This window comes from Octodon degus, unplaced genomic scaffold (assembly GCF_000260255.1).
Source record: "Octodon degus isolate 3935 unplaced genomic scaffold, OctDeg1.0 scaffold00122, whole genome shotgun sequence".
NCBI lineage: Eukaryota > Metazoa > Chordata > Mammalia > Rodentia > Octodontidae > Octodon > Octodon degus.
The window spans coordinates 8,402,772-8,416,978 of record NW_004524698.1 but is presented as its reverse complement, the minus strand read 5'-3'; the positions used below and the strand labels follow the sequence as shown (position 1 = coordinate 8,416,978).

The 14,207-nt window shown below is 45.6% G+C and overlaps 1 protein-coding gene across 1 annotated transcript; it reads right to left on the bottom strand.

The window, feature by feature from the left end:
- Positions 1 to 12,836: 12,836 nt before the first annotated feature.
- Positions 12,837 to 14,081, bottom strand: LOC111812363 (tumor necrosis factor receptor superfamily member 13B-like). Its single transcript, XM_023700143.1, has 2 exons — positions 13,736 to 14,081; positions 12,837 to 13,230 (listed from the first exon to the last, which is right to left on the bottom strand). Exons 1-2 carry the CDS (start codon positions 14,079 to 14,081, stop codon positions 13,010 to 13,012), a joined length of 567 nt encoding a protein of 188 aa, XP_023555911.1. The 3' UTR covers positions 12,837 to 13,009.
- Positions 14,082 to 14,207: the final 126 nt, after the last annotated feature.

Sequence of the window (14,207 nt, the reverse complement as noted above, 5' to 3'; positions counted from 1 at the left end):
CTGTAGATAAGGGAGACGGTTTGGGAAAGCAGATGGAGTTTCCCTCAGTTGTCTTGTCATGGATCACTTGAGGCAGTGTCCATGTGGAGACAGGAGCCCACAGGACTTCTGCCTTCTGCATGTGCCACGCTCATCTCTCTTCCTATCATTCCCAGGAGGTGGTAGCTGGCTGCTGTGGGCCTGAGGTTGAGGGGGCAGGGTGCCCGTTACAGATCTCAGGCTGTGTGCTCCTCTGACATCCCTTGATTAGGTGTTCCGTGCCTGTAAGTCCTCAGGAGCCACCTGCACCCGATTGTCAGGGAGGACACTTTTCTTCCTGGGTTTGCCTACATCTCCATGCCCATCAGGGAGACATGCTCTACGTTTTTCCACAATAAGAAATGTATCCACTTGAAATCTTTCCATCTAACTCCAGTGTGTGGGCGCTCATGAAAGTTTAAGGCAATATTTTTCATGCAAAAGGTGAAGCCTAATGACTAATACAGACTAGTTAACACCTCCTATGACCCCCGCCCCCCCCCATCTCCCACATTTGTGTCCAACAGAAAGTTGATGCAGTGAGAAGAGGAATTTTCAGCAGACAAGAGGTGGCCCTGTTGGGGGCTCTGGTATCCCTGGGCATGTGTTCTGGGCCTGTGATACCCCTGTCTGTGAAATGTGAAGGTGGGAAGGCTACCAGAGATAGCCAGAAAGTTCCCCCAGCTTAGGTGATTAATGATTCAAGATTCCTCCCTGGCTTTCAGATGGTGGTACCGGTAAGTTATGCGTGGAATGAAATACCAGTAAGTAGGGGTGTCATGGTCCATACTCCTGCTGTAACTGAATATCATAGTGAGAAAGGAGGGGCTTTCAAGCTGTGCGTGGTAGATGACATCATGTGCTGAGGCACAGCCAGCTTGCTGGAGAGCATGCTTCTGAAACAGCTGCTCCTATGAGCACCCGCTGACTCCATTGCCAGGGGCAGAGCCTACAGACCAGGTCCCCTCCCACCCGTGCCACTTCTGCGCATGGCTGCATAGGGAACTTCATTTCCAACATAAAAGCTTTTGGGGGGACACATTCACATCACAACAGGGAAAAGACAATGTAAATAAGCTGTATTTTTGTAGAAACAGTTTTAAGAAACTTGATTCAATACAGTCTGACTTCTGAATTTTTTTTTTAGAAGTGTTTTTTGTTTTGTTTTTTGTTTTTGTTTGTTTTGGCTGGCTCAGGATTCCTTCAGGGCAGGTCTGGTAAGGCTTAAGGATCTGGGGATTGAACCACAGCATCCTGATTGTTTTGTTTAAGCCGTCACTTAAACCACTGAGCTGATGGGAGGACCCCTGAATTCCTTTATTAAACAACTGTTTCACAGCGGGCATATTCCAGCCCCTGAGGAATGAGAAGAGCTGAAGTCCTATCCTCAGGGCAAATACAGTCCACAGAGAGCAGAAGTCAGAGTGTCAAATGCTGCATAGGAAAAATGCGGGTGAGGGGTGGGAGTGAGGGCAGTGCTCTCTAGTAGGGGGCCAGAGAAGATTCTCCAGTGTGTAGGCCCAGGAACAAAGAACAATGAACTCTAGAGCGAGGGTAAAACATTCTGGGCAGGAGACATGCCCTGTCCTCAAGATGGAAGACCACGGCTGGGAACTTGCCCTGGAGAGTTCAGCCTGTAAGTGGACTCAGTGGAGGTCAGAGTGGGTGTTGACTCCTAGCTGTAGCCAGAATCAGCTGTGCTTTCCAAGCCAGCAAGTCCCCGTGGCTCTCCTGCCCTGCCAGATACTGACCTAAACACTACTTGCTAAAACAGAACTTGCAGCTTCTCTAATATTTTAAAGTTTTCTTTTAACCCCCACAGTGTAGCCCAGTGACTAAGTACAGGACGTGGAGCCAGACTGCCTGTCTTAGTTGTATGCAGCCAAGCTAGATAAACTTCCAGCCTCAGTTTTTCCATCTGTAAAATGAGAGCTGTGTAAACACGCTGAAGGCAAAGTGTAAGCACCGTGAGCATACGAAGTTCCTGGGAACTGCAGCTGACGTGCCTTGATCAGTTTTCTGCCACTGTTAACACAACACAATGAACTGGGCGAGGTTTGTTTTTTTTTTAAATGTATTTGGTACAGGGTCTCACCACGCGGCTCGGACTCCTAGTGATCCTTCTGTCTCAGCCTCCTCAGTGCTGGGATTACAGGCATGGGCCACCCCACCCAGACTTGGTGCCAGCTCAGTGCATCTAGGGGTGAGGCTGGCACGGCATGTGTGTCAGTGCTTAGTTTGGAGCTATCTCACTGGCCCCTGGGCAAGTTTAAAAAAAAAAAAAAAAAGGTTTATTCATCTAACAGTTTTGGAGACTCGAGGGCTCAAATCCAGTGTTGGCAGAATCCTAAGGTATCACAAAGCAAGAGATAGGGAGCGTGGTTGTCTCTTCTGGTCTTTCCCTCTTGAAAAGCCACCAGGATTCAGGCTCAGGCTCGAGCCTATGGACCTATCCCATCCACTGAGAATTATTTTATTATTTTTTGGCAGAACAGGATTGAACTCAGGCCCTTGTGCTTGCCAGAGAAATGCTTATTCTAACGAGTCGTCTCCCCCGCCTCGCAATGCCTTCAGGGCAGGTCTGGTTTGGCTTGAAGATCTGGAAATCCAACCACAGCATCCTGAGCCTGACTTAAACAGCTGAGCTAATGATCAGGCCCCCAGACCTATCCCATCCTAGCACTTCCCAAAGGCTGCCTCTAAACACATAGTTGGATCAAGTTTCCATCCCTATGATTCCTTCCAGAAGTGACCCATTTCAACATATGAGACCGTGGGAGACATAAAAAACCACATTTAAACCACAGGACAAAGGGAGTCACACCCATTGTGGATCTCCAAATGTCTTGGCCTTTATATTGGGCACAGAATAGGGGGGCCACAGGGCGCATCCCTTGAGCACAGGTCTGTGATGGGAACTACCAGTATGGCAAAAAATGCACGAAACTCAACCAGACTCTTTAAAAAACAAGTCATACATGGGAAATACTTCAAAGAATCAACAGCTGGGATCTCATCTTATGGAAGTTTTTGCATGTCAATAGAGATCACCAATAGAATATAAAAAGAAAACCCATGAATTGGGAAAACAGTTTAGCCAACTGTCCCTCAGACAAAGGACTTGTATGGGGCCAGGAAGATGACTCTGTAGAATAAGTGCTTTCCTGGCAAGCACAAGGGCCTGAATTTAATCCCCAGTTCTGAAAAAAAAAAAAAAGTACTTATATCTAGAACATCTAAAGAATTTTATTTTATTTTATTTATTTTCTTTTTGCGGAACCGGGGATTGAACTCAGGCCCTTGCGCTTGCCAGGGAAGCGCTTATTCCACTGAGCCATCTCCCTGACCCCATATAAAGAATTTTAAAAGAATTTTTAAAAATGAGGCCCCTAAAATTCAAAGGCCCAGCCAAAAAATGATTGAGATGAATATACACTTCTCAGATAAAGCAAGTGGCAAATAAATACGTGAAAAAATGTTCAATATCATTGCCCATTTGAGAAATGCAAATTAAACAACACTGGCATTCCATCTCACACCAGAAAGAATTCCTGTCATCAAGATGTCAATGAATAACAAATGGCAGCAGGGCTGTGAGGAAAAAGGAACCTTTCTCCACCATTGGTTGGAAATGTAGACTGGAAAAACCACCATGGAAATCCATATGGAGTGCTCCCTCTGGCAGCACATTTACTAAAATTGGAAATCGATACAGAGATTCCTCACAAGGCTAGGATTGGTGGTCCCATTCAACCCAGGGTATTTTTCCAGAAGAAGTGAAAACATCACACCACAGCAATGTTTGTGCAGTCATGTTTATAGCAGCATGACTTGTCATAGCTAAGTCTTGGAAACAACTCAAATGTCCATCAACTGAGAAATGGATAAAAAAAGATGTGGTATTTGTATACGATGGAGTATTACTCAGCTATAAAGGATAAACTTTAAGCTTTTATAAGTAAATGGATGCAACTAGAGACCATACTCATAAGTGAAATAAGTCAGACCCATGTGTGTAAACATATTGTCTCCCTACTGTAAGAATCGGAAAGTGGGCCAGGGAGATAGCTCAGTAGAATAAGCGCTTGCCTGGCAAGCACAAGGCCCCGAGTTCAATCCCCAGTACTGCAAAAAAACAAAACCTGAAAGAGTAAAAGCCAAAAGGTACAATAGATGCTATGAAAGGAAAAGAAACTGTTCAAAGGGAAGGACTAACTGGAATGAAGGACAGGAAAAGAGAAAGATGTATATACACTGGTGTTACAGTTTATGTCTAGTCGTCCCCCCAAAGCCTCATGAAGTCCTCAAGCAGCTTCTGGAGTTTGTGATTAATTATTGTGGGTGTGGATGCTGCAGCTGCCCTGGGCAGGTAACCTGCCTTACTGTGTAAGGAGGGATGAGAGGCTGGCTCTGCCTGAGCTGCAGCCCTCCTTTTGCTCTCACTCACTGCCGCCACCATGAAAGGCTGCCCTCTGCTGTGCGCCGCTCTGCCTTAGAGCCACCTGAGTACGGACTGAAACCTTCACTGACTGAGCTGAATAAACTTTTCCTTCCTTCATTTTGGGTGTCAGGTATTTTGTCCCAGCAACGAGAGAACAAGACAATAGGACAGCCTGGATAACTGTACTGCTGATTTCTACTGGTCTATTGAGAGGAACAGTTAATAGTTAAATTATTTTTTTTTCTTTTAAATTTTTTGACCAATTAAAAAAAATCTTCTCTCTCTCTCTCTCTCTCTCTCTCTCTCTCTCTCTCTCTCTCTCTCTCTCTCTCTCTTTGGTACAAGGTCTTGCTATGCAGCTCTGACTTGTGGTGATCCTCCTGTCTCAGTCTCCCCAGCACTGGGATTACAGGAATGTACCACCATGCCTGGTGCCTGGAGACCTAGGGCAGGCAGGGCCTGCCTGTGGTACCAGGGATCGAACTGCAGACCTTGAGCTTGAATACCTTCTACTGAGATGGGAGGCAAGAAGCTCCCAGTTCATCAGAGGCTACTCCTTCTGGGGAAGAAGAATCCATCGAGAAACTAATTATAGGACCTCCGAGGGCTGCTTAGATTGAAACTGGAACAGGACAACAGTAGTACCCTGCCCCTGTGCCAGGTGACAACACTCTCTACCTGAAGGGAGAGCCAGGAATGGGGAGAGGACCCTCTGTGGCAGAGGCCCATGGGAAAGTCTTGATATCATGATACTGGTTGTCACCTAAGAGCACAGTGGCATGAAGTGAGTCTGAAGCCAGTAGGACATTGAAGGTGAACACAGGGACAAAATCCAAATCCAGCTCAGTCCATAGCTGGCTGGCAAAAGCCCTCACACTGGTGGGCTGGCGGGACAGACATGCTCATTTCCAGGCATGAATACTGCTTCAGTCTTTGCCTCTCTACACATGTCCAGCTAGTGAGAAGATATGTAAAAGCAAGTAGAAACGATTCAGTGTCAAGAGATGAATCAGAAAAAAATAAAATAAAAAAAGATGAATCAGGGCTGGGGATATTGCTCAGTAGAATAAGTGCCTGCCTGACAAGCACAAGAGCCTGAGTTCAATCCTCGGTTCCACAAAAAAAAAAAAAAAAGAATCAATCAACTGAAGCAGACTCTGGTGTGTCACATGCATGTACAGAAGGGGAATTTCAGCAGGGATGGAAACTGTACAAAGGAGTTAAATAGAAATGCAAGAAGGAGAAGGAGAGGAAGAGGAAGAAGATGGAAAGGAGAAGGAGAAGAGGAAACATGGTGAGAGAAAAACCCTTTGTTGGGCCTATGCGCTGACTCAACTTAGCTGCAGAAAGAAGTGGGGAACTTTTTTCTTCCCCTCTATTTAGAACTGGGTCAACAGGATCTACAGGATCTCACTATGTAGATCTGATCATAGTGATTCTCCTGTTTTCAGCCTCCCAAGTGCTGGAATTATAGGCATGCGCCACCACGCCCAGTCTAGAAGCGGTGAGCTTTAAGCTTGGTAGCAATTACCCAAACTAAATCACAAAGAGAAAACAAAACAAAATCATAAAACATCAGAGTTTTGTAACAGTATTAGACAGTTTGCAGAGATAATGACCAATATTTTTTTCTTAAAAAATGAAAAATAATCAAACTATAAAAATCACAGAAAAACCCAAACAGGACAAATAACAAAATAAAGCTAACTGAAACAATTCCTAAATACAGACGCTCAAACTCTTGCAGAGGTAAGATAAAGAGACCTTGGAGGCATACCAGAGAAGGGCAGATAGGACTTCCAATGTGTGTCTCATCTTAATCTGTGCTAATTGGAAGATAATGAAAATACAGCCTTAAAATGCTAATATGAAAAATACCAGCAATCTCACATTTTATACCCAGGAGGAAAGACACTTGCTGAACAAAAACCTAGAGAATTCATTGCCTGCAGATGTGTATAATATAATATAAATGTTAGATTAAGTTCTTCAGATAGAAAAACTGTAACCAGAAAGAGACTCAGATATAGACTAAAAGATAGAGATGTATATTTTTCTTATTTTAAACTCTCTGAATTATTTGTTTTTTTAAAGCAAAAATACTACCTTTTTTTTTTTTTTTTTTTTTTTATACAGGGTCTCAGTGTGTAGTTTTTGGACTGGTAGTGATCCTCCTGTCTCAGCCTCCCCAGCAGTGGGATTACAGGCATGGGCTACCATGTCCGGTTTCAGGGCTTGCCTGGGGTCTGGGGTTCTGGGGCTGGCATGGCCTGCAGTACAAGGAATTGAACTGGGGACCTTGCACTTGCCAGGCAGGTGCTTAGACCACTGAGCTATCTCCCCAGCCCTTCCAATTCTTATGAGTTTATGAAACCTGGAAAAGTAAAATTATGAAAACACAAAAAATAGTTACAACAAAGAGTTGGAAGTACATATTGTAAGATTCCTACCTTCTGTGTAAAGTGGTATATTATTTGATGGTTGACTGTGATTAAACATGTCTGATATAAACATGTCTCGTAAAGAGTCTCAGATACAAAATCAGTGCTGCTATCAAGTGGCACAAAGGTTGGCTCCCTGCAGGGCACAACCAGCCCACCTCCTGTGTAGGGAAGTCAAGCTCCGCTGGACACAGTCTCCCCTCAGCCTTCCTGATGGCTATGGCTGTTTTTGCATGCCGTGGCGGAGTTGACCACTTGCTGAACAGCTGCAGAGGAGACTGCATGGCCCACGAAGCTTGAGATATTTACTATCTGGTCCTTTACAGAAAAGCCTGCTTTGGAGAGAGGGGAAAGGTGGCAGCGAGCGAGGTTGGCACAGTACTTCAGATGAAAAATGTCAGGAATTCAAAGGGGCCATGCAGGGGCCGGGGAGATGGCTCAGTAGAATAAGTGCTTGCCTGGCAAGTGCAAGGGTCTGAGTTCAATCCCCAGTTCTGCAAAACAAAACAAAACAAAAAAAAAAAAAAAAAAAAAAAACAAAAAAAAAAAAAACCAAAGGGGCCATGCAGTGACTGGAATTGGGATAGAACCAATGGAACATGGATAAAATTGACAGTATTTAGAGCGGAGGAAGAACCAATGGAACATGGATAAAATTGACAGTATTTAGAGCTTCAGATTTTCTTTGTAGCAAGGGATCCTTCTGTGATAGTTAATCTTGTCGAGCTGATTGACTTGAGAGATGTCTATATTAGTAAAGCATACCTCTGGGCCTGTCTGGGTAGAGCAAGCGGGGTGACCTTGGGAACAATGTCTGGCTCCTCTCCCCTTCCTCTTGGCCTCTTTCCCTGCTCTCTGCTTTCTGGATGCCATGAGCTGAGCATCTGTCTTCTACCACCTCCTTCCACCATGATACTGATGCCTCAGAGCCAGCCAACAATGGACTGAAAGCATGAACCAAATAAACCTTTTGTCCTTTAAATTGTGCATGTTGGGTATTTTGCCCCAGCAACAGAAAGGTGAAAAATAACACCTTCTCTCTGAGAAAAAGAAAAAAAAAAAAATTGAACAAAACATCAACTAAAAAACTGACCCAAAAACCCCATAAGACTCTTTTTTTCTTTTTGCCAAATGGAAGCTGGCATTGGTCTCTTCTCACTCCTGCACCTCCTGCAGTTCAGAAGCATTCTGTATCTAAAGCTCTGTGAGCAGAATTTGAACAACATAAATCTAAAAGAACAGGGATCTTCACAGTGCTCAGACTAACCTCAGCATTCAGCACGGCACTCTTGATCGCTGAATGTGCCATTATCTGGTCATCATCTAGCAATGTCCACACAGCGATGGGCGTTCCACATTCCCCAAGGATAAGAAAGGAAGCTCTCTGCAGTGAGGAGATCGTGTAGCTAACGGGAACCCCTTGCTGAGTGGGCTAGTGGGATACCAGGTGTCACACATGGCTTGAGCAAGCTTATTTTTTGTTTTGTTTTTGCATGCCAACTTGCTGTAGTTAGAGACAAAGCAGAGGAAGCCTCAGGGAGGGCCTCTTCTGTGAGCTATATTCATCCAAAACTATATGTTGAAATCCTACCTCTGGTACTTCAGAATATGATCTTATGTGGAGAAAGAGTCTTCACAGAGAGAAAATACAGTGAAGTCCCTGGAGTAAGTCCTTACCAAATATGATGGATGTCCTTATTTAAAAAAGTGGAAAAAAAAAAAGTGAAGTTTGGATCCAGAGACACAGAGAAGACAAGGTCTAGGCACAGAGAGAATGGCTACCTCCAAGCCAAGGAGTGGCCCAGCACAGAGCCCCCACAGCCTCAGAAGGAGCCCGCGGGACCCACACAAAGGCCTCGCACTTCCAGCCTCCAAAACCATGCATAGTCACTTTCCAGTGATGAAGCTGCCTGGTCCACAGCACTGAGTGGCAGCCTGCAGGGCGAGGCAGGGATGCAATGGAGCATCCAGTGGTGTGGCACATACTGTGCGGCCCTGGGGTGCCGTTTGGGTAGGCAAGATGAGTGATTTCAGTTCACATAATCACATACTTACCTGACTCTGGAAATGCTTCTAACAACATTCATGCAATTTAATGTTCAAATGCTACTAAACATGTAGTTTTAATTGACCAAGAAGATGAAAGGGGAAAAAAAATGTATCTATGCATTCATAAATGAGAAAGGCAAAATCACAATGGACTCCATAAAAATCCAGAGTATTACAGGAAAATATTTCCAAAAATCATACTCCAGTAAATTGAAGAAACTGCAAGAAACTCAGTTGCACAAAAATAGGGGCCAGGGAGATGACTCAGTAGAATAAGTGCTTGCCTGGCAAGGATAAGGGCCTGAGTTCAATCCTGGTTCCGAAAAAAAAAAAAGATATTTTCAAAAATAACACCAAAGGGCTATCGAGATAGCTCAGCAGACTAAGCACCCACTTAGGCAAGTGATGGGATCAGGGTTCGATCCCCAGCACCACATGCTGTGCCAGCCTCACCCCCAGGCATGCTGAGCTGGCCACCAAGACCGGGCTTGGTGGTGCCTGCCTGTAATCCCAGCACTGAGGAGGCTGAAAATAGGAGGATCACTATGAGTCTGAGCTGTGTAGTGAGACCCTGTACCGGATACATAAAAAAAAACAAAAACAAAAACATCAGACCAAAAAATGGAATTACATGAAATTAAGAAGCCTTCTGTATAGCAAAGGAAACAACCAAGAGAGTAAAGAAACAATGTACAGGATAGAAAAAGTTTACCAGATACCTCAGACAGTTTTTTTTTTTAATTTTATTTATTTATGTGCGTGGGGGGGGCAGCTCAGCCCACCAGGGGGCGGGGCTGGCTGGCATGTGGTGCTGGGAATTGAACTGAGGTCCCTGTGCTTTGCTGAGCTTGTTCTAAGTAGGTGCTTTAGACCACTGAGCCATCTCACCAGCCCCCCTCAGATAGTTTTAAAATGTAGAATATACAGTATAGAGAAGTCTCTGGGTGTGGTGGTGTACACCTATAATCCAAGCCCTGGAGAGGGTGAGGTAGGAGAATTGCCATGGGTTCAAGGCCAGCCTAGGCTACAAAGTAAATTCAAGAGTAGCCTGAACTATATTAGCAAGACTCTGTTTCAAAAAAAACCAAACCAAAACAAAGTATTTAGCCAGGTATGGCAGCATATGTCTGTAATCTCAACATTCAGGAGGCCAAGGAAGGAGGATTGCTTTAAGTTCTAGGCCAGCCTAAACTGTAAAACAAGAACCTATCTCAGAAAACAAAAATTAGATCCTTCCAAAATAATTCTATCAAAAAACAGGAAACTGAAATGAGTAGGCACTTCTCAAGAGAAGTACAAATGGGCAATAAATACATGAAAAAATATTCAGCATCTTTCACCCTCAGTGAAATGCAGGTTAAAACAACACTAAGTTTCCATCTCTCTCTAGAAAGAATGGTATTATTATCAATAAAGAAAATTTTTTTAAAAACCCAAAATGCTGGTGAGGATCTGGTGAAAAAGAAACCCTTCTATATTGCTGGTAGGAACATAAATTAATACAACCATAGTTTTTAAAATTACTCACAAAACTAAAAATAATTTACTCCAGGTATACCTCTTCTAGATCTCTTCCCTAAAGAGTTAAAAGACATCTTTTTTTAAAAAAATGCATCATAAGGCTGGGGAGATGGCTCAGTAGAATAAGCGCTTCCATGGCAAGTGCAAGGGCCTGAGTTCAATCCCTGGTTCTGCCAAAAAAAAAAAAAAAAAAAATTAAAAAATGCATCATATTACAGTGACACACGTATAGCAGCACAACCCACAATAGCTAACTATTGGAAATAGTCACAAAGAATGAAGAAAATGTGATATTTAATGGCGTGCTACTCAGATACAAAGAAGCATAAATTTGGGTCCTCTGTAGGAAGACGGATGCACCTGGACATGATAACATTAGGTGAAATAAGCCAGACAAAGAAAGTCGAACAGTGCGTGGTTTCTCTAATGTGAGAAACAACAGTATAAGTAATTTAAAGAGCAAAGTAAAAGATGATAGGCAATAGGGAGATAGACTACGTGACAAGGCGCAGGGGAGTGAGGAACAGGAGAAGGAGGGAAGGAAGTGGAAAGAACTCACGGACACACCAACTCCCTGTGATGAATGCACCACAAACATATATGGATTTTTTTTTTCTTTTTTTAATTTTATGTATTTGGTACAGGGTCTCACTATACAGCTCAGACTCATAGTGATCCTCCTGTTTCAGCCTCCCCAGTGCTGGGATTACAGGCATGCTCCACCACGCACAGACTCAGCTGCTGGCTCAGCGAACCTGGGGTTGGAGCTGGAGTGGCGTGTGGTTCCGGGTATTGAACCTGGTCCCAGTGCTTGCCTAAGCAGGCACTTAGTCTGCTGAGCTATTGCACCAGCCCTCATATACTGATTTAAAAAGGAGAAAATAGAAAAAAAAAAAAAAAAAGAACCATCATAACGTTGACCTTTAGGTAATTATACATCTTATGAAGAGACTCCCTATTTTGGGCCACTGGAAGTGAACCCCACTTTATTGGAATATTTTATTATTTCAATACTCAGATGAATTTTATTCACTGGTATTTTGTTCAGAATTTGACATCAATATTCAAAATAAATGTATCTATGTTTTCCTACTTTTGTGGTAAGCATGTGCTGTTATTATATGCTTCTTTACTTTCCCATGCCCTGAATTAGTTAAGAGCATAATTGTTTTGTATGTTTTTTTTTTTTGTGGCACTTTCTGGAGATAGGGTCTTGCTGAGTAGCCCAGGCTGGCCTTGAATTCATTGTGTAGCCTAGGCTGATCTTGAACTTGTGGCACTGTTACCATGGACATGTTTTTTTTTTTTTTTTAATTTCTTTATGTATTTGGTACAGGGTCTTACTACACAGCGCAGATTTGTAGTGATCCTCCTGTTTTTAGACTCCCCAGCACAGGGATTACAGGCATGTACCACCATGCTTGGTCTGGGTGGCTGGCTCATTGTGCCCAGGGGCAGGGCTAGCATGGCATGTGGTGCTGTGACATGAACCCTGGTCCCTGCACTTGCCTAAGCAGGCGCTTAGTCTGCTGCGCTATCTCTCCAGCTCTGCCAATTGTTCTTTTCTTGGAAGGTAAATATATACATATATACCTGGGAATTCTTTTGGATACGGGGAATTATTACTTTAATACCTCCATTAATTGTCTCTATTGTGAATGAACAAAATGTTTCTGTCTTTCTAGGAAGAAATACAGTCATAAAGTTTTATGTAAAGGTACCTCTTGTAGAGGTACTTTAAAAAGTAGACACAAGCCAGGCATAGTGCTGCCCATCTATAACCCCAGCACTCTGGATGATTGAGGCAGGAGAACTGCCACTTAGAGTGTAGCTCATCCAGGCAACTTAGCAAGACCCAGTCTCAAAAAAAAAAAAAAAAAAAAAAAATCAAAGCAGTCTGTTAGGAGGTCAGGGAACATCCATCATGTCTCCAGACTCACCGTCTACAGCTCCACTTGCCCTCACCTTGCTGGCTGTCAGCTCCACACCCACAGTGCGCACACACACACATTCACCTACATCTGCATGTGCATGCACATGCCTATGCACGTACATACACACATGTGCTCCGTGCCCTCACAGACTCACAGAGAGTTTGGCATTTGTGAGAGAAGTGCAGACCATGTGGCCCTCTGTAGGAGTCTGCTAGCCCCCTGCCCCTGCAAGCCACCTCCCATTCTAGTGGCTTCTTTCTTAAGTGCAAATGAGAAGCACAGCCTCAGTGTGCCCTCTGCCTGTGACCCACAGGGCTCTCCAGGTCTCTGGCGACATGCCTGGCCCACAGCAGGGCAAGGGGAGGACAGCAGAGGGAAGACACGCCAGATCCTGGAGGAGAGGGCAGCCAGCACTTTTATTTGGATGGAGGGGTTCCCCGAGTGTGTGTAGGCGATGTCGCCCTATGGTTTGCACTGGGTCAGGGGACAAAAAGCATCTGTCCTCCCATATGGCATCTTGTCCGCACTCTTTCCTCCCTTTCCCTCTGCCACTCATCCTTCTTTTGTCTCTCCCCTCCTCTCTTGGTCTCCTCCCATCCCTGGCTTCACACGCCTGGGCCCCCTTCCTGGGCAGGCGCACACACCACGCCTAGACCACAGCCGCCTGTCCCTGTGCAGCGCCCCCATGTGCCCTGGTCTGTGGTGGTGCCTGGGGTCCCCAGTGCACCCGCGCTTTCCTGGGTGGGCGCCCTGCGCTCCGGGAAGCAGAAGCTGCACGTTTCCACTGGTTCGAGCGACGCAGGGCCACCAGCTTCCGTCACAGGGTCTGTAGGGACAGGGAAGACGTCAGCTGCACACCTCCCTCAGGCTGCCCAGCCGGGACCCCAGTGGTCTCCCCTATCTAGGAACCAAGGGCCAACCCAGGCCACCTCGGGCTCACCCACTGCATGCTCTGACCAGGGCAGATGCAGGCATTCAGACCTCGGCTCTGGCCTCTGCTAAGCCTCCTCCCCCACAAATGGCCATCTCCTCCAACATGCCACGCCCACTCCTCAGTCCCTGCTGGGCGCACTCCTGCCCTCCTCCTACTCTCACCTCCTGGAGCTGGCCTCCTAGGGCTGGTCACCTGCACCAACCAGACCCTCTCCCAGGTGTTTTAAGGCGGTTTAACCATTGGATAAAATGTGCCCAGCACCTGTCCCACAAGCATTTGGCAAAATGCTGTCCATACAGAAGCAAGGGCAGTGACGGATTGCAGAAATGACCCAAAGTCTGTCATAAGCAGTACAAAGGACAGTAGCCTAGACAGTAGCCTAGTTTTAAACACTTACCATGGGAGGACTTGTCTCGGGCTCTGCATAGTCCTGTGGGGGGCTGGCTGGAGAGCGCATCACCCCTTCTCTTGAGGAAACAGGCCACTGCCACTAGGAAGCAGCAGATGATGGCACAGAGGCAGAGGCCCAGAGTGCAGTAGATCAGGGCCGGCTGGTCACTGCTCAGCTTTGGTCCTAGGAGGGCTGGAAGACAGCGGGAGATCCTGGTTTCAGGAGGAATCTCTCTCCAGGGCCTCCCTTGCAGTGCCTCCTGCTTCTGGCCACAGCCACCCCCCACCACCCACAGTCCATACTCATAGGCCATGCCATAGTCCTTTTTCCATGAGGCCCAAGCAATCCACATGGCCAATGCCACCCTTGGCCTGTGGCAGGCACATCTGGCTGATGGAGAGGTAGATTCCTTGTAGGGAGCTGCATGTAGCTGTGCCCTAGGATGGCACCGGTTTCCGCCTTCCACCCCCTCAAGGGG

Bases quoted from the DNA above. Each gene is read 5' to 3' on its own strand.
- LOC111812363 (XM_023700143.1), bottom strand. From the start codon at position 14,081: ATGTGGATTGCTTGGGCCTCATGGAAAAAGGACTATGGCATGGCCTAT. The intron at 13,231-13,735 runs GTAAGTGTTTAA...CTGTCCCTACAG, and splicing joins CCGAGACAAGTCCTCCCATG to ACCCTGTGACGGAAGCTGGT.